Below are 21087 nucleotides of genomic sequence, written 5' to 3'. Positions count from 1 at the left end.
AAAGATACATGTAAAACGATAAATGCAAAAAAAAGTGAACACTGAATGTAATTTTAAAATATCTTTTAATCTGTACCCCCCCACAAAAAAAATGGTTGTTCAACAATTCTGAACGTTTTAAGGAATGAAATTTATCCAAGACATTAAACTACTACTTGGGGTACCATGATATCACATGGTACAAATACCATTTTGTTGATTTTTTTATTATATAAATTGAAATATTTTCAAAGTGAATGAGATCACATTACCTATATTTAAGCTTACTTAATACAAAGTTTATTATGGAAAATAAATATAAAAGCATAATTAACAATCAACAGTAGTCTCTCAAGACTAAATGTATCAATACTATGACAGAAGTGTACTATATATAGTGCACATTCCAGAAAGTTCCAAACGATATCAATAAAAACTTCTTCATAACTTACATATGCCATAGAATAATTACCAGTGAAATAGAGTTGAAGAAAGGATTGGGATATTAGTAAGAATGGGAAATATGGAGAGGAGATGCATGTAAAAGATAGAGAAACTAACTGAAGAGAAAGTAGAGGATGGAGGTAATAAAGCGTGAGGGGTCTACAAGAATCAACATGGAAAATCAATGAATATCCAAATTCAATTTAAAAAAAGGAGGTTTCTGACTTCACTGAATACCAGAAAGCACCTATATTACCTAATGTTTTCCTTTCCTAAAAAAGAACAGTTTTCCACTTACATGTACATCACATTCTGATGAGAGGAAGGATAAATAAAAACGTTTCCATCCTTGAATTGAGTTGTACAAAATTTCATAAATATTTGTTTCACAATACTTCTTGGTTAGAATCTCGTTGCACTCTTTTCCACCAGATGATCCAAAACAAAGTTAAAACGCCATTACAAAGAAGAGGAAACTCATGAGTAAATCCTTGTTGAGGCATGGTGAATAAGGCTCAACAATATACGTTCAGATATTCGGAGATAGATTGCTGCACTTGCGTAAAAAACAAGCATATGACGCTTCAAATTTGAAAAAAAAATGTTGTTCAAAGTTGTGAAGATAAACTTGTGACACTTAAACTTGTGAATTATTTCATAATGTCATAAACGTAGTAAAGACAAATTGATCAATTGCATTACATTCATTAAAGAATTTGATCATTCCAAAACTTTCTGTAGCCAAGCTGCTGAACCTCATTTTTTGTCATGTTATATCCCATTGAACATTGCTGAAGTTTGCCATGCCATGTTTAAATTAGCCTTAAAGAGGTAGGGATTGATTACACATACAGAACTGAGCCTTCATCAATCAATTGCACCGCCATCAAATGGATGCACTTGGATGAAAAATACAATGCAACCATTCTCATCAGCAAAAGGAGACACTATACTTCAAAGTTCAAATCAGGGGAGCGTTTCATGAAAGGACTTGTCGGACGTTTTATCCGACAAGTCCCATTTTATCTGACAGTTACCATAGTAACAGTACCTTTCAGCCATTCAACAACAGAGAAAGATGTCAGATCTGACAACTTGTCGGATGAAAATGTTGATGAAACACTCCCCAGACGTCCTGACTGAGCATCTGACAAAAGGATAAAATGCGCATCCAAGAGGTCCAAGAGGATACAGTGATCATCCATTAAGACGCATTAGGATGCTCTGAGTGTCTACAATAAGATGCCCTAAACATACAATGAGAGGATGCTCTGTCCATCCACTAAGATGCCCCACGCATCCAATGGAAGGATGCCCTGTGCCTCAAATAAGATGCCCTCAGTATCCAACAAAAGGATGCTTTGAGTTAATATACTGAGCATCCATCTTCTGGAGGCATCAAGCTTCAAATACGATGCCATGGACTCCAATTAACTAGATATCGAGTGAGCCTCACTAAAACACACATAAGCCTTCACTGGAGATTTCCTGCATATCCCTGAAATAAATGAGCCACAAATAGGGTAGCCAGAGCATCCATTAAAACGATGCACAAAGTCTCCAATAACATACCCAGGGGGCTGGTTTCATAAAGCTGTTCGTAAGTTGAGAGCGACTTTAAGAACGACTGGTGAACCCTTCTTACGCGCTACCCATCACCAATTCAATATACCATTACCACAAAAAAGGATCACCAGTCGCTCTTAACTTACCAACAGCTTTATGAAACACCCACCAGAGATATTCCAGAAAAGGATGAAATTACCATTACTTTAAAGAATGAAATGAACATTCCATGAGATGCAACGATGAGTCTTGATCAACTAGCTGTGCCCTATTTTCCAAATAGCCCTGAATATGCATTCCTTCTGGATTAGACATCCCCAAAATAGAAATATCAGGGGAGCACTTCACAAAGCAAATAATCAGTGATTTTCAGTGATATAAGCTACTGAAATCCATGCCTCTGATTGGCTAAAACACAAATTCATGAGACACTATCCTGGGGGTCATTTCACAAAGCTGTAAGTTACGTATGACTGGTGACCCTTTCTTGTGGTGAATGATATATATATATATTACACCAAAGTTTCATTGATTGTGATGGTGAATGATATAATATATATATATATATAAATATATATATATATATATATATATATATATATATACTCCAAAGTTTCATTGATGTTGATTAATACCTCCCAAGAAAGTATCATCAGTCATGCTTGAATTTGTTCGTAACTTTTGAACAGATTTATGGAACACCCATCCAGTCAGTTTACAATTTGATGCCATAAGCATCCGTTAACCTGGGAAGTGTTTCACAAAAATTTAAGAATTACTTAAGCATCACTGCATCGGTCTATCATGAGGATGTGCACTACTGCGTATCTATCAGTAAGTTTGCACATTATACGTATAGGGTGCACATTGGCATTTAAGCATGCCTCCCAGGTCACACTTAACTCTTTGTGATACACCTCCCAGATGTGTCAAGCAACCAATCAGATGCCTTGAGCATCCATGAAATATAAACCTTAAGCATCCTACAGATTCATTAGCCCAAATTCACAGAGGTGGTTTTGAAAACCCACGGTTGAATCCATGGTTTATGCAGATTTCCTGTATAAATTACGCTTAATTGAGCGTATCGGGTGCATGTATAAAAAATTCCAATGCTGATATGCACTTTTGTCACAGTGCGCCAAATTGACGCCTGTTACCATGGTTTGATACGTTATTTTGTTCGAGTCCATGAATTCATGAGTGGACTCATAAATAAAAAAGCGTGGGTAACCACGGCAACAGGCGTCAATTTGGCACACTGGCACAAAAGCGTGCATCAGCATTGGACATTTTTTAATATGCGCAGTAAAATAAGCGTAATTTACACAGGAAATCTGCATAAAACATGGACTCAACTGTGGGTTTTCAAAACCATCTTTGTGAATTTGGGCCATTGAGTTTGAATGCACTCTGCATTATCTGCAACAACCAAGAAGATTAAAACAATTCATTGTTCACTTGATGGATTGAACCAAAATGCGAAGACTGAAATCCCATGCTCCATTTTATTCTGGTTCACCTGCACTTCCATCGCATAGATGCCCCGAGTCCTGAAGCCTTTGAGCCTCCATCAACAAATCTCCATCTATCCAACGCAATTTTCCTCCCAGGTTTCACGGAGTCTCCACAGTCCGAATGCACAAATAGAATGTTATGTACAGACATATACAAAAGAAGGAATGCTGCTAGCTGGGACTGAGGTCCAGTTGTGCAAATCACGTTAGCTCGCTGTATTCCGTGCCTCCATGATTGGGTAAACCTAACCTGACCACCCCTACGGAACGATCTTTGGATGCTGTAACTAAATCTGAATTGATAAATTGTCAAGGAAATGATAAGGTATATCAAATCACAAAAGAAATAAAAGAACACGTGGGTGATGCATAAAGCTGTTTGTAAGGTTACGCACAATTTTACACACGACTGGAATATGTTCTTGCATGTAGGTCATAAATCAATTATATAGGGATATCACATAGCAATAGAAAGGATCATCGGTCATGCGTGAAGTCATTTGTATCTTGCAAACAGCTTTATGAAATGCCCAATGGGAATAACAAAATATATTGGAAAGTTGATGTATTATGAAATCACGAATAGACAAATATATATATATATATATATATATAATAAAGAACAATCAATCATTAATTTGATTGGCCTGAAAAGATAATTTGAACCATAGGGAGCCAAAAATGGGGAAGTAGAGTGGTAACCTCAACCCCTTTAGATATTGTAATGAAATGGGTGTAAATAAATTCACCTTCCTGAAAGTCTGAACCCTGTTTATCACATAGAAATCCTGCAAGCATATTCACTAATCTTAGAATTAAGAACAATTGAAAATGAAGGAAAAGCCACTGTGAGAGATGCATAAAATTCCAGGTTATTACTAGATTATAGAATGTCCCCAAAACAGTTAAGATGTGAAATACAGGAGATTTATTGAATAAATTTTGTGATTTTGCATGAACATGACGAAAACCTCCATTTGCGAACACTATACTCCAGTTTTTCCATGGACCTACTCCATGGTTTTTCTCAATCAATTACTGCCCCAAGAAAGTATCAAAACACCTGTTTCGTGACATCGGTCCGAAGATAACATAAGAGCCCGAGAGCGGTCACCGGCAAAGCATGCCGCCATTTTTTATTCACTTATTTTCCTTCTTTCGAGGTCGATTTTCTTCGTTCGAAATTGAAAATGGACTAACATTGAATTTCTGAATACAATATGCCTTTGAAAACATGATTAAATATCGAATACAATAATTTCATTCCGAAGGTCCTACTACAGGCAGAGAAGTCTTACGTAATAGCACAGCTGTTGTTTATCATTTCGTCCCTGGCCCAATGCTCATAATCTGGCCTGTGGAGACAGCGGGGATTACCTGGCCAAGCGGGGTTGATCAGGCTGGTGTTTCATAAAGCTGTTCGTAAGTTAAGAGCGACTGGTGATCCTGTCTTGCGGTAAATGGTACACACCATTGGCGATGATCACCAGTCGTTTTAAAGTCGCTCTTAACTTACGAACAGCTTTATGAAACGGCCCCATGATCTCAAACACGATTTGGGGTCTAATACCAAAAAATGAAATCTATTTTGATCAAGTGCTCAATCAAATTTTTTCTTCATTTGGATACCACTTCTCAAACATGGAATGGGCTTTGTCTGTAAGATGCTCAAAGGATCACTTTTAAGGAAATGAAAGAGACTTCTAAGAGAGTAGAGTAGAAACGGTTAAAAAGAACTATTGGCCTCTATACCTTTGTAAAATTGGTACAAGCCTTTTCACGGTTGTATACTGCGCACAAGCAGAAAAAGGTCATTTGAGATAAACCATGAAGGTGGCTTTTAAATTCACTGACATAGGCATTTGTGATTTGATGATTATTCAAGTATTCCTTTCAAAATATTTATTTTATCACATCCAAGCTGAAGAGTAAATAGAGCCTTCATAATCACTGGTATTTGACAGTAGCCTCAGCAATGGTCAAATGTGCTAAAGGCAGACAAGAAAAACTTTAACCCAGATGCATTATTTTAGTCACCTGGCGCGGTATTCTGAACATTGTCTTTTCTCCATATTTTATCTTATCTCAGAGATATGACAAAGTCGGTATTCTGGTGGATGTCATAACTTTTGTCACAAAAATTGTCATAAATTTTGTCTCTTCTCTTTAGCGCGCAGCAAAAATACGCGGCTTTAAATGCGCGTAATCCTTTTATACAAGCAAAAGATATGACAAAAGTTATGACAGGGGGGTAGCAGTCATAAATTTTGTCATATCTTTTAGTACCAAATATCCCGATACCCTGCCGACTGAATGTCAAGCAAATAATTATATTATTTAGATTAGATTGTGGTATTAGTTTCACTCATCTTCCATGACAATTTTCAAAATTATTTTTTCATGCTACAATTAGTTAGGCCCTACATATATATTCCTCCTTTTTTTCTCTGTTTTCCTTACTTTTCTACTTCTCTAAAATTCTTCACAGCTCCCTGTCTCTCTGTAATTAAGCGCATCAATATACGCGTAGTTGCGCGATGCCAGCAACTGTTTTGGGGATACGCCCTACCTGCCACGGGGCTTTCCTACTGGCTAGAAGGGCTCCAACTGGGAACTAACGATGATTTTGATTGGTTTGCTTCCGAAAAGATGGGTGGGAACTTTGAGAGATATGACAGGGAAAAGACAATGTTCAGAATACCGATTTGTGACAATCATAGCGGTGTCACATGACAAAAGTTATGACAGAGTTCCAGAATACCATCCCTGGTCTATACAATGCCTTTTGTTCTTAGAATTTGAATACTCTACTGGTAAAGCTTACGCAACATCTACATTTGAAAATGATAGTGCTTATCCTAATGATAAATCACAAAGGTCATTTGAGAAAATTTGATGAGCTAACCGTGAACTGGCTTATTGGGGATGTTTCATAAAGCTGTTCCCAAGTTAAGAGCGACTTTAAGAAGGGCTGGTGAACCATTCTTACATGCTAAATCATCCGATCAGCAATGAACTTTTTGGTGTATACCATTTACCACAAGAAAGGGTCACTGGTCTTTCTTTAAGTCGCCCTTAACTTACGAACAGCTTTATGCAACAGCCACCCGGATGATACTCGAGAATAATTCACACTATAAATTATAAAAGGATACATTCATCATAGGGTGATATATCCATGTCTTGCACGTCAGCTTTGTGTCTGAATACTTCTCCAAGGTACTTATGATAATCAGGATATCGTCTATATCTGAGGAAGATAAAACATGAAGGAAAAAAGAATGAAAATAAATTTCAGCACTGTAATATAAAATTTCAAACGGTTGTCTTCTGAGGTTCTTTGTAAATGAAAAACGTAAACTATGGTGATGACTGCTACTTTTACAAATTCAGACATATTAAAGCTTTCAAGGGGAATTCTATATCATATTATGGTTTTCACATATGAACAGGTGTTGTACCTTGGTGGAATCAGGTGTTCTGACCAATAATTCCTTTCTCCCCTGTTCCATAGGTGCAGGCTATGATACAGAGGAAAAAACTCTGTCCCTCGGGCCTCGGATAGGACATTAAATGGAGGTCCCACAAACCTTTGAGTTATGGAGCCCAGGTGATGTACAATGAACAGAAAAGGGAATCACAATAGCCCCCCCCCCCCCTTCTTAGCAATGGCTTCTTTTCAGTCATCAACACCCATTCTGCTATTCTTGGAACCCAAATAAAAGTTTGTTTGAGAGGAAAAAAGAAACAATTAGATAAAGTAGAAAGGTGAAAGTTTAAACAATATCAAACAATAAGAAATTTATGATTTCTTATGACTTGTAAAACTTGGTAATCACTATACCCATGGAGACTTCAAATTGGCGGCATTGGTGATGTCATTGTGGTGTAAGGTAAGGACTACTCTTTCAATTACTCCATACATAAAAAAGGCTAAATTGTCATATTTTTCACGTTTTACTTGCTTTTTTTTCCATGAGGTCGTAACAACACAGCTACCCAAGTTATATGTTGATTATATTACTGCCCCAGGGAAATAGGTTCTTAGGAGAAAACTACAAATCCTTAATAATAAAGTACATGTACATGGCGGCCTACTGGGAAAGTTGCCATTTCCACTGGTCATACACGTACTTTGCTTACCCAGTTGCCAATTTGAAACTTACATAGTCTCAGGGATCTCAATGTTAAAACAGACATAAATTTCTCATTGCTTGTTGATTCTTTTCAAAACATTCACCATTCTGTTTTATTCACTTTTCTCCTCTCTCTCAAACAACAAGTTATTACAAAGGTTTGGTCCCATTTTGTATGATAGCCTGTCAGTGAATATAAAGCATGTATTGAAATGAAGGCCTTCAGCTTCCTAACAATTTCTCTGAATCTGATAGAAAGATCCAGATTTTGTTCAATTCCACCTCGGCAACAAATGATACGGATATAAACATGTCCCTTTAATGTTGCACTTCAAGGCTTTTTACAATATTCAGGCTTTTGTTATGCCTATAACGCGGGATTGCAGTCTATTGAAATTTCAGGGCTAAAACACAATATGTGTTATGACATAACATACTGTGATATATATACCGGTAGGCCTACACATCTTTTTTTTCTTAAGATATGCAAAATGATGAATACATACTAATAGCCCCATCGAAATCAGGCTACACTGACCTCTATCTAGAAAAAGTATGAAGTAAAAAATCTTTATACAAAAAAACAGAACAAATTTATACTGATTCCAATGGTGCCTTTTACATTATCATGTGGCCAAACATGTGCCCCCATTAACCAATTCATGTCAGATTTGCTACATGTAGGTGGATGTTTCTCACCATGCGCTTCTGAAATATGGTCATGAAAATGTTGAAATTATGCAAAATGAAAAAAAAAAGAATTGATGATGCTTTGGTACTTGACACTCCCATTCTTATATGTTTTGCTCCTTAAAAAAGAAGAAATTGGACATAAATGGACATTAAAAGCCAAACAAGGTGGTATCATACAGAACAGAGGACATCATTACCATCAGTCTAATATCAACAGGCACAAGTCCTCAACAACTCAAAAGGGCAAGTCCAGCCCAACAAAAAGGTAGTTTGAATGAAAAGAAAAAAATTCTAACATACAGTTCGCTGAAAATACATCAAATTCTGAAGTGAAATAATAAAGTTATTTCAAAGTTTTACACAAACCAATTATATTATATGACATTACCAATTCACTATTTTGTTTGTTATATGTGAAATATGAAGTTTCTTACTTTTTTTCCTCATTATAATGTGAAACAAATTGTCAAATGACAAAGAGGCAAAACTTTGGGAAAAACAGGAAAACATGTATGTATAGTAGCATAGAAGGGTAAAATAATTACACAATTAGATGATAGAGGAATGTGATAGCTAGGAAAAGTTCACAGGGGTAGAGAGATAGAATCTACACAAGGGGGTGAGATCCCAACACAATAGAACAAAATGAACCAGAACAACATAACAGCAAACGAAAAGAGAGTATTACAGGATCACAATTAACAAAAATCAATAGAATATATGAACATCTGTTCTTTTCTCTGCAGTAAGAGCCCATGCATGTAGTGAAAATTTTGATATGGGACCACAAGCGCAGTTAGGTTGCCAGCTAGAGCAGAATTTGCAGGATATGAGAAGGGGTAGTTTATAAATAGTTCCTCCTCCAATCACTTGAAGGATTTTTTCTTTTGACCATTTAGATACCATTTCCAGATTTTCGCCTGAATAAAAGAATCAAATATGAAACTCCCATGCAAGAATCACTTCTAATGACATCTGTGAATGAATTATTGGAATGATATTCACCGAGATTCACCATTAAAATATGAAAGCAAGAAATGAAACGTCTCAATTGTTTTCGCAAACACCTGAATGCCTTCACGATCGGTCTGATGAAGGCTATGTTGATTGTTCTTCATTGAAAAGGCTGGGCTCCATGGGAGAAAGAGAAAAGGGTTGGGCAACAAAAGAAAGTGGTGGAAGAATGCGGAATCTATTGTGAGATGATTGTTGGTGGTGTGCCAGTCATATTGACACAACCCTGGATGTCTTTAACTGCAAGAGGACTATCCTAACAGGTAGTTCTTACAGTGATTCAGTTAAGACATGAGCAGTTCTCAACAATGATGCAGTGAGAGCGAGAGGATCGGTATTTACTGGTGTGCATCCTATGGACCTGCTGCTTCAAGCATGAAGCTCTTCCTTTTGAGTCCATGAAGAAAATCTGAAAGAACTTTTTTCTATATATTTGGCACGATACTTGACTGTCCGTTCATCCATCGATTGTCCTTCAAAACTAGCGTGCTACTGTTTGGGGTGGTTTAAAACTGGGTGTGTGAATTTTATGGGCTACATCTGTAGTGAATTGAACATCTGTGGGCTTGCTTTGTCATAGTCCTTTTGTAAATGAGAGTTGTTAATAAACCACTTTTCTCGATTCACTCTGCTGCTGTCCTTTGAGGAACGTAAGTGCCTGATGTTTTTCAAAGGTAAGTATGTTAATTCATGCATTCTTGTGTTCTAGGTTCTTCTATGTTTAACAAATTGATTGTGGTCACTACTGACCACAAGTGCAATCAAAATCCTTGTTCTTTTGGCATTGATTGAATTAGATTGCACTAAAAACCAAGAATTTCTCCCCCAGTCTGGGCCCTGTCTTACAAAGAGTTGCTACTGATCCAATCAGCCACAACTCCGGAAAGCGGCCAGCAATATCAACATCTAAAATGCATGTATCTAGAAAAATTATTTTCTAGATATGATGTATATATTCATAAATTCATAATTTTCTTGACAATTCAGTGTGATTATCTTTGTTCACAAAGTATATTGTGCAAATTTCCCGAAAAAATTCTGACATTGATGGATTTCCATGCAGTTGACATTGATTAGATCAATCATAACTCTTTGTAAGGCAGGGCCCAGATCTCTTTGATATCATAATTACTAAATTACTGATGCCTCAGGGGGATAAGATTCTTTTTCCATTTTTTTCATTTTATTATCACTTGGAATATACTGGGGAGTTCCCACCCCCCCCCCCTTCATTTTCAAGTACAGATCACTTTTGCCATCTTATCTGAATATACCAAATCCTTCGTTTCAAAGTACCCATTGATTTTTATTTAATTTATCAGGATTGGAAAAATTTTCCATTGGTCCACCAACCTACAGAAACTTTAAACTTTATAATATCAGTGATCCTTTCCTTTGAAAACTATTCATCATTTTTTTTCCTTCTAAACAGGAATTTTTTTCACCGAAAATGTCCATAGCATAATTATATATAACTCTGGAAATTTGATGCCAACAATCTCCATAAGGGACAACAATTAAATAAATGAAACCTCAAGATGAAAATATTATATTCATTTCAATATGCAATGATGATGAAGATTATTTCATTTATCCACTGCAAAATCTGGTTATGAAACATGAAGCCAAAGGAAACAGAGAATTTTGTCATCGATTGGTGAAATAACAAAGAATACTTTGTGACTGATTAGCTAGTTCATGAAAATGCACTGCATATTGAATATTAAAGGGAAATCCAACCCTGACATCATCAAACAAAGAATACAAGAGTTACATGCAAGCAGCTCCAACATGAGGTTGACGATACCAATCTAATAAAGTGCCATTTTCTCAAAGAATTGAAGATAAATTTACCTGTACATTCAACACACAATATCCCAAACTAAATGGCACGGGGGAGAGCTGTTTGCAAGTTATGTCACAGAATAAAAACTATAAACATTCACTTTATTATTTCTTGATGGATTTTCATTCAACCTTTATGAGTATATTTTCATTTTTCTGCTTTAAAAGTTTTATCAAAACCATGTTGGAGTCAGTATGAAATTCTTCAAATTGCAAGTCCACCCAAAATCATTTCATTTAAATATATAAAAAATCAAACAAGCTTAATGCTGAGAATTTCATCAAAATCGGATGTTAAGAAAGTTATACGTTCATAAATTAACAAAAACAATTTATGCAAATTCTGGTATGCAAGTTAAATTCCTCATTGAAAATGTGGAATTGTCATTGTTTCAATCAAGTCTTATATTAAAATATGGTATAATTCATATAATAAAACACAAAAGAATTAGTGAGTGACAAAGACTCTCATTTTTTATCTCACTGTGTTGCACATATAACTTCTTTGTAAAAAGACAAATTTTCAATTACCATAAATTTTGTACTTTACATCCGACTTTGATGAAATTGCCAGCATTTAAAGTTCTTTGATTTTTCTCTTTTTATTTAAATCAACTATTTGTTGGGGTGGACATGCCCTTTAAAGAGGACTTGCCCTTTAATCTTGATACAATTCAGTATCCATCAATTGTAACAATAAAACAAACACACAATGTCCATATCTTAGACTGCTGTAAGGTTAACAATCCTTTGGATTCATATACATAAATGTCAGTATACATAAACCTAAATACATTTTTTGTTAAATGATTTGAATGGTAATTCATAATTTCTCAATTTAAATCTCAACTTGTTAAAAAACACAAACAATGAAAAAATCCAAATTCAGTTAATAAAAGTAAGGCTGCTTAACATGAAATTTACCAAGTATTCCCATTTCAATCCAAGAAGTTTCGAGCCAATTCCTCAGCATTGACTTGTTTATGACTGCAAAATTAAGCGAATTTTTGTGAATTGTCATTAATCTTGTCTCTGTCGTCACTAGGTTTCAAAGGAGGAAACCTTCCAAGTCTTTCTTATAATTTGTGAGATTTTTTCTTTGAAACTGCTTCCACATCATTAAACAAATTTCAAAGATATTGATGATTTCACCAGACTGACCTTAACCCTCATGACCACAATGCTTTTGTTCTCAGAACAAGAGAGGAAAATATACACCCAATTTACCCATTGTCTACTGTTACCAGGTAGTCCCTGTACAAAGCCTATGGGAAGGGCAGGAATCGGTAATCAACTGGTTAAATAAATTTGGATGAAAAGACACACATTGTACCATTTCACACCTTACTTTGAGGTTAGAAGCATTTTAATCAATATCAGATCGCTAGATATTTTCCTGAACAGGTGGAACCGTACTTTGTATTACAAAAGGTATGCTCGTTTCTACATCAAATGTATACTACTATGTGCTTACAAACTACCTGTGCAAGCTACATCTGTGAGGAATAATTTTAGTAGTGCTCTCCATATGGTTTCTTTGTGTGTTCTTGAACTCATTTCGAATTCTTTTATTCTTACATCTCCTGATTCAAAGTTTCTCAATTCAATTTCAATACAGATTTGAAGACACCATACATTGACATCGGATAAAAATTGAATTCAACCATGGGAGGCCAAGAAAGATCTTCAATCACAGCATACCTTCATCAAGTATTGTTCGTCAGTGTGGTTTGTTACAGTGTAGTATCCGCTCAAACTCCCCTTCCGACAGAGCCCCCATCATGTCCAAGTGGCTGCCAATGTAATTTTCAGACCCGGGTAGTTGACTGTCAGCGAGGAGGCTTCACCAGCATACCAACTACCTATCCATCATACACCAGAACACTTCTCCTCAGTGGTAATATTCTAAGAAATATTCTTGAGGACTCTTTTGTTGGTCTCTCGAACCTGGTATCTTTGGACCTGAGCTCTTGTGAGATAAGAACAATTAGTCCGAGAGCATTCAACGGTTTGGACAACCTTCACACCCTGAACCTTCAGCTGAATCACATGGATACATTACCTTATGGAGCATTTGAAGGGCTCACCAACCTCAGAGAGCTGTATCTGCAGAGGAACCAGCTGCAGATATTACCTGGTGACGTGTTCAATGATACAATTTTTCTCTCAGAATTGGATGTCGGTAATAATAGAATTACTCAGATACATGCCAATGCCTTCAGTGATCTCTCGGTGCTGTGGGTTCTCAACCTGGCATACAATCAACTTGACAGCATCCCTGAAATGGCATTGAAGAATCTTACCAACTTGAAGCACTTACTCCTATCTGGAAACCCTATTTCTACCATCCCGCCAATGACCTTTAGCTCCCTCACTTATCTAACTATACTGTACCTTGATAGCTTACAGCTGGAATCGCTGGAGGTTGATACATTTTTTGGTCTGCAATCGGTCACTAACATTGACCTATCATACAACCAACTCCAAACTCTGGATCCATCAACATTTCAACTTCTGACCTCATTGAGTACTTTACTCCTTGCAGGGAACTCATGGAACTGTGAATGTTCCCTCTTACCCTTTGTCCAGTGGCTAAAGCAGAGTACAATCAACTACTACAGTCCTCTTTGGTATTGTACAAATCCCAATGAACTCAGGGGCACAGTTGTCTATGGACTAGAGCAACACGACTTTGCATGCGAGCCAAGCATTACGAATCCTCCTATTGACACGACTGTTGTTTACAGGAACAGGGTATTCTTTCAATGTGTAGCAAGGGGAGATCCAACTCCAGAAATCCAGTGGTATCAACCTGATGGCACCAGAATAACAGCGACATCCAATGAGGAAAATATGTACACTGCTGTGAATGGCATTGTGCTTGTAATTCAATTTGCTGACAAAGAACATGTGGGTTCCTTTAACTGCACAGCTACTAATGTGCATGGCAGTGATTCTGTAAAATTTCAGGTTGACGTCACAGGTCTTCCTGAACCGGAAGTAACCACAATCCCTGGAAGTATAGTGAGTGATGGTTCTTCAACCACTGTGGAAGCATCCACAAGCACTTGCCTTAGTTATACTTTGTCAATCATGGTGCAATCTGTTGACGAAACATCAATTGCAGTTTCTTGGGTCCCTTTTACTGGTGAAAGAGAAATCACAGGATATGTAGTACAGTCACACCTCTTTGGCGATGAGCAAACAAATTCATATTTCGTCAACAAAACAGAGGACAACTACGAATTGAAGAACTTGATTTCAAACACAGGTTACACCATCTGTGCTTCTTTTCTCATTAACCACTGTCCCCTTGTGGTACCAAGACGGCAATGTAGAGAAGTGACCACCGCAGGCGTAAATCCTACTATAGCTGCAATGCAAAGGAGACATCGCCAAGAGATTATTGGTACAGTCCTGGCATGCATCCTAGGAACACTCCTCCTTATGGCAACAATTTTCTTTGTTCTCTGGAGATATAGGAAACCCAAGACATACAATCAATATGATTTCAAAGGCAACAAGGACACAGCTGCTTTTGCAGGAATCCCTGAAGATGCTGAAGGATTTGCTTCTGGTTCTCTTACACCTAACAAGTACGAATTTCAAAATGGAGCTTACATCAATGGAGGAATGGATATTTCAATGGGCACAAGCAGTGATTACAGCAAAGACCCTACCGGAGCAAGCATGAGCAATGACACCACTGTGATCCAACACTCAGTTGACGTGCACTCAGATGTGGAACCTACAGCAGGCTACCACAGTGACAACCTAGCATCCCATGGGGATGTGACAACGGACGCCACTACTGCCTCCTTGAAGTCTACAAATTCAGTAGTGTCAGACGATGGCTCGAGAGACACTCGAGAGCCAAAGGACAAAGCCTCTAAGGTGAAAAAAAGTCAAGCATCTCTAAGCTCTGATGAAGGTGTGGAGAAGGATGGAGAGATAGAAATGACCGATTTAAGAGATGCACCACATAGCAGTGGAGATATAAATATGGCAAATGAAGTGAGTGTTATCTAAATTCTGAAATTGGAAGAATACCCTAATATTATGTTGGATTTAAAAGGGTCCTGTGTTTTACCAAATTTGCTTTCAAAACAAAATGGAAAATTACCACAGAAAAATTTTTCGTCAGCTATTAAATGAAATTTCATATTTTCAGTGCTTACATACAGTAGGCCTACTACTCATAATACTTTTTGAAATTCTGTAAAAGGACAAGTCCACCCCAACAAAAAGTTGTTTTGAATTAAGAGAGAGAAATCTAACAATAACAGAACTGAAAATTTCATCAAAATCAAATGTAAAATGAAAAAGTTATGACATTTTAAGTTTCACTTATTTTTCACAAAACAGTTATATATGTGCACAAATCAGAGATAAGCAAATGAGAGAGTCAATGATGTCCCTCAATCACTATTTATTTTCTTTTATTGTTTGGATGTCATAACTTTTCAAATGAAAGCATGATGCTGAAAATTTCATCAAAATCAAATGTAAAATGAAAAAGTTATGAAATTTTAAGTTTCACTTATTTTTCACAAAACAGTTATATATGTGCACAAATCAGAGATAAGCAAATGAGAGAGTCAATGATGTCCCTCAATCACTATTTATTTTCTTTTATTGTTTGGATGTCATAACTTTTCAAATGAAAGCATGATGCTGAAAATTTCATCAAAATCAAATGTAAAATGAAAAAGTTATGAAATTTTAAGTTTCACTTATTTTTCACAAAACAGTTATATATGTGCACAAATCAGAGATAAGCAAATGAGAGAGTCAATGATGTCCCTCAATCACTATTTATTTTTTTTTATTGTTTGGTTGTCATAACTTTCTTATTTTATGTCCCATTTTGATGAAATTTTCAGCATCATGCTTTCATTTGATTTTTTTCTATTGTATCAATTCAACGTTTTTCTTGGGTGGACTTGACCTTTAAAAAGTTTACGAAATCAAGACCCCAAAGCAGAAAATGTACACGGAATTCTTACTACTGCCCTTGCTGATGTAATAGATGTATGTACGCATGTATATCATTACCATGGCTAATGACGATGCCAATTCTCTCCATGTTTTATTCTTTAGGACACAGAATTGGTTTGGAAAGAAATTGTAGTTCTTCCTCCCGACCTTAGTATCACGACAACCTATGTGGACTGATGGTAAAAAGTTCATCTGAAATAAACAGATATATTTATTTTTGTTTGCTCCATGACAAGCCCAGTGCTTTATAGCATACGGCTAGTTATTAAACTAATGTATACTATTCCATTGGTGGTAGAGTCACGGTTACCATCAAAAAGATTTGTCCATCTTAGCACGGTTCCATTTCATGACATTATACAATATATCATATTTTATACCTTATAGTTGCACTATCTGGGGCTCATACAATATACAGTTGCATTTAAACAAAACTAAAAAAAATATCAAGCCCAAGTCCCTAATACACATGTTTCATTGGTCAGAAATTTTGTTGCCTCTGATTTTTAGAGTTGCTTTTGATCGCAACTGTTCTTGCAATGGACCCCTACATTAAGACATTATAAAAATGCTTGAATAGATGTCATCACCAATTATCTAAATGAAATTGAAGCTTGCACAAAACTATGAAGCAAGATAATAAACACATTTTGAATTAAAATCTCAAATTCTGTTAAGTGCACAATGATCATAAAAAGGCTAAACTAGGTGCTGTAACATAAAGAGATGCAATTAATTGTAGGCCTACTATTCATTGTAAATGTACGTCTGTGAGAATAAACCATGTGTGGATAGTTACAATCAATATCAAATATTAATTTCATCTCTTTATGGAACAAGGACCAGGTGGGTGTTTCATAAAGCTGTTCGTAAGTTAAGAGTGACTTTAAGAACGACTGGTGATCCTTTCTTGTGGTAAATGGTTTATTCATTGCCGATGGTTAAGCACGTAAGAAAGGTTCACCAGTCCTTCTTAAAGTCGCTCTTAACTTACGGACAGCTTTTACGAAACGGCCCCCTGGGGTGTTTCACAAAGATTTAAGTATGACTTACAGTCGCACTTGAATGCCAAGGTATATGGTATGCACAATCTTAATTGATTAATAATTAATATGCATTATTAGTGCGCGTCCTCTGAGTATGATCTGACAATGAATGTCACTGAACATACAAACAAAAAATTGTTTAAAAAAGGCTGATTGCAACATAGATGCAGTGTAAGATATTCGCACCCAAACGGAGGCCTACATGTACATTTATGTCTACAAAAGTCTATTTTCATAATTGCCTTCTTGTGCAAATCAAGGCCATTTACACAAGTAATAGAATACTCATGTTTACAAAGTATACAGTACTTCTTTGGGAAGAAAGAAATATTTTTAGTGGGTCAAGATCTTTTCTTGAAATGAGAAAAATACTTTGACTTTAATGTTTCACAATCATTAATACTCTTTCTGGTAAAACAAAATAGATCTTTAGAATGTATCATTTAGATACCACTTTTTCCTTAAATTACAAATAACAAACTAAAACAAAATAATTTATACAATGTTTGAAGGTTAGCATCTCTTTTAAGTTTTTATCACCATTCATAAATCACTTTCTACATATACGTTACTGTAACAAGGGTAATAATTATATAAGTTTCATTTCATTAAAGGTAAAGCTGGTTCTTATCACTATAGGAGAGGCATACTAACTCACTATACATTTTCATTTCACTCAATGTGTCGTGTACATGCATATCCTATTGAGCACACATATTTCATTAACTTTCCCTTTACATTTCAGATACTAGTATATGATTTATGTGGTGTTAAATCATGGACCTATCCACGGAGGATTATCTATTGTTACTGGGGGTGCTGTGACAATGGTCAGCACCCCCAGTAACAATAGAATAATCCTCCCTGGATAGGTCCATGTGTTAAATGGCATTTTAAAGGGATGGTCGCACTGTGGAAAAGTATATAAAAATCCATTGTTTTTAAGTTCTTGTCATGTTAAGAAGGACATCATCGTAAAGAGGTTAACTGTGCAGGACAAACAAAATATCTCAAAAAATAGCTGAAATGTTCAGGCCTTATGATTTTAGTTCCATACATGTGTTGAATTGCATGTTCAGTAACTTAGAGCAAAATAGAGATAAAGCTGTTCATCTTGGTGTTCCAAACTCTTTAATCCTATGAAATTTTGAAGCCTGGCTAAAACTTTGATTTAATAAGCATCAATAATGTGAATATGTTCCAGAATCATCTACCACGCCAATCTTACAGAAGCGTATTAGCCAATGAATCTTTTTCAACTGGCACTTCTCTGTGAAAATTCAAACATTCAATTCTATATCTCATGCTCGCTCTCAGAAATCTTCTAATAATTTCATTAAAGGCTTTGAGGGCACTTATCTTTTTTTTATGTCATCACAAATTGACACAAAATATAATGCACATAGATTTTATATTTAATTTTGATCAGGCACTTTAACAAAATATATTTGCGTTTCATGAAAGGATTTGTCGGACGTTTTATCTGACAGTTACCTTAGTAACTGTGCTTCTCAGCCAATCAAAATGTAGGAAAATTGTCAGATCTGACAACTTGTCAGACGAAAATGTTGATGAAACACTCCCCAGATAATAAAATTTTCAGGGCATAAACTTTCATATAACTGTGTAATTAATTGGAATAGTGAGAGATGCATATTTACCAGGTCACATTTACACACAGGTTGCTTTTATTTTATACCTTTGCATCTCTGGGTTTTGTACAAGTCTCTTATCTCCAAAATAAAATTTGTCAAAATTTTATCAAAATGCTAATAATCAAAGATTTACTGTGGGAAATCAAAGTAACAGAGGGTTGAGGAAGGTCCAATGGACCAAAGTCCCATGGTATCAAAAACTCAAGATGTGCATATGTACTTTTCACTCCAATATCCCCATTTCCTCCAACTATTACTGCCAAAATGTGTGTTCAATACGATGTGGGATAACATATGCAAAGACTACTATCACTTTCACCCGGATTATATCCAAGCTGAATCTCGGATAATAGTTTAATTCTTGGATGATCTCATGAAACAGATTAACCTGAGTGAATACATATATTCACTTCAAAAGTCAGATAATAATAGCTTGATCATTCAGCAATAAAAACTTAATTCTTGGAAGTTCTCATAAGAGATCAGCCACTGGTTTTAACAAAACATGGGTTGGGCACCATTTTATGAAGTGGTCAGTACTGACAAGTTGCCTTTATTTGGGGTAGTTTCAGGATGATCCCTTGATCTGATAAGTTGAGTAGCATGAGTCCATGACAGTTTTTTATCATGGTAATTTGAACAGATTATTACTACTCCTCAGTACTATAACAAACCAACAAATCATACCCTGGTTGTCTTTGGATTAATTGTTAAACTCAGAGGGAGTTCCATCCCTCCGATATGATGTTAAATGGAGGCCCCCTTGTTAAGGAGAGTCCCCACCTTTGCACGACAAGAACTCATCGCACTATTCATATAAGAATAGTTATATACAAAATCAGGTAATATTTACTTTATGATTGGTGAGAATGAAACTAATATGAGATTTGCTGGAGCTCCCAGAATGCAGGTCTGTGCGCCCTACATATAGACTATTGCAATTTACCAGTGACGAAAAATTTATGCAATAACATCAATCAGCTACTTAAGAAAGGAAAAGTCCTCCATCAAAATTTTGTCCCTGCATTATAAAGAGTAAGGATTATAACCACTTGACCAAAGGTCCATATAAGCGTATTAACTGTAACGTTCCCCTCCAGATGTCATTGACACTTAACGATACATGACCTGAATTTTTTCCATTTCCACATTGGGAACCCCTTTTTCACATGATTACACAAGTGAGAATAGGCATTGTGTCATGCTTGGATTAGAGCAAAAGAAGCATTTCAATCTTGAGATAATTGTTGGGCATTTTATGGACCAATTTGTCAATCAATATCGTTTGTTGACTCCTGTTACAAGCTACTAAGACTCTTTGCATTTAATTTGGTATAGAAACAATTTCACCAATGAAAATGACTAAAACAGCATGCTTCACGAACATCCCACAGGATTCTGCATCACATACAAACCACAACACTGGGTGATTTAAAGTTCAGTGTTGACCTATTGGTGTTGGTGTTAGGTCAATTTTGACACGATTTAACACCAAACATAAAATGAAGATGGTCCCGAAAGTCAATCACTAGTTGTTGAGATGTCAATTTAGTGTGATCTGGATCAGTTTTCCAAATGCTGAATAAGTTTTAGAGCTAGAGGAAGCAATCCAAATTTTACCGCCAACACCAGACTTGAAATCACCCATTATATCTTACACCTAAAATATAAAACTTCATACATGTTGGCAGCATCATTATTTTCTGCTCATACTTTACTGGCCCCTAGATTTATCTCAGACTTTCAAAGACTCGACACATTGTTCAAAGCATTTGTCTCGAGGTCAAAAAGACAATCATCAAACTTTCCAAGGCCAGTATTTCCTCTGCAGCTTTTGAGTACAGTGATCGCGCAGTAACAAGCATTTCTTACAGACGATTCTTTCATTTTTTTCCAAATATTTTTGGTAATTAGGGAAGTTTCTACAGGGTGCAGCCACCTTCCCAATCTCCCCCCCCCCATGATTTTTCAAGTAGTGATAAAAAAAAGAAGAGAAAAAAGGGGGAAGTGAGGAAAAAAGCTATATAACTCTTTATTATCCCTATCATTTGAGTGAAAAAAAAGGTTTTCTTAAGGCATTCTTGCAAATCTTGCCTCCCCCCTCTCACCCCAAAATACCTTGGCACCACCCAAACTTGTATTTCTGTTTGTATCTTTGTGCAATCACACAAAAAGGCATTCTAACCATTGAAAT

At 36.1% G+C, this 21087-nt stretch overlaps 2 protein-coding genes across 7 annotated transcripts in view; one reads left to right on the top strand and one right to left on the bottom strand.

Annotated features, from left to right (window-relative positions):
* Window positions 1–3320: 3320 nt before the first annotated feature.
* The window catches only part of LOC121411812, a 40591-nt gene continuing 22824 nt past the window's right edge, over window positions 3321–21087 (bottom strand). For all 5 annotated transcript variants that reach the window (XM_041604682.1, XM_041604681.1, XM_041604683.1 and 2 more), the window contains 2 exons: window positions 6662–6756; window positions 3321–3799 (listed from right to left, as the gene is read on the bottom strand). In XM_041604682.1, the coding sequence (XP_041460616.1) occupies window positions 3708–3799; window positions 6662–6756 (187 nt within the window). In that variant the 3' untranslated portion in view covers window positions 3321–3707. The remainder of the gene's footprint in view (window positions 3800–6661; window positions 6757–21087) is intronic.
* LOC121411811 (leucine-rich repeat-containing protein 4C-like) lies at window positions 9449–18686 on the top strand. 2 transcript variants are annotated; one of them, XM_041604677.1, is made up of 3 exons: window positions 9449–10023; window positions 12813–15208; window positions 16295–18686. In XM_041604677.1, the coding sequence occupies exons 2-3, from the start codon at window positions 12860–12862 to the stop codon at window positions 16367–16369; spliced, it is 2424 nt and encodes an 807-aa protein (XP_041460611.1). In that variant the 5' UTR covers window positions 9449–10023; window positions 12813–12859; the 3' UTR covers window positions 16370–18686. The 2 variants fall into 2 exon arrangements, with proteins under 2 accessions (XP_041460611.1, XP_041460612.1); XM_041604678.1 differs by lacking the exon at window positions 16295–18686 and having other exon boundaries at window positions 12813–15508.

This window comes from Lytechinus variegatus, chromosome 3 (genome assembly GCF_018143015.1).
Source record: "Lytechinus variegatus isolate NC3 chromosome 3, Lvar_3.0, whole genome shotgun sequence".
Taxonomy (NCBI): Eukaryota; Metazoa; Echinodermata; class Echinoidea; order Temnopleuroida; family Toxopneustidae; genus Lytechinus; species Lytechinus variegatus.
Note: the sequence above shows the minus strand (reverse complement) of the source record. Positions and strands in the feature narration are given on the sequence as shown.

Excerpts from the sequence above, each read along its gene's own strand:
- LOC121411811 (XM_041604677.1), top strand. The coding sequence starts at position 12,860 with ATGGGAGGCCAAGAAAGATCTTCAATCACAGCATACCTTCATCAAGTA. Across the intron at positions 15,209-16,294 it reads ATATAAATATGGCAAATGAA|GACACAGAATTGGTTTGGAA; the intron begins GTGAGTGTTATC and ends TTTATTCTTTAG.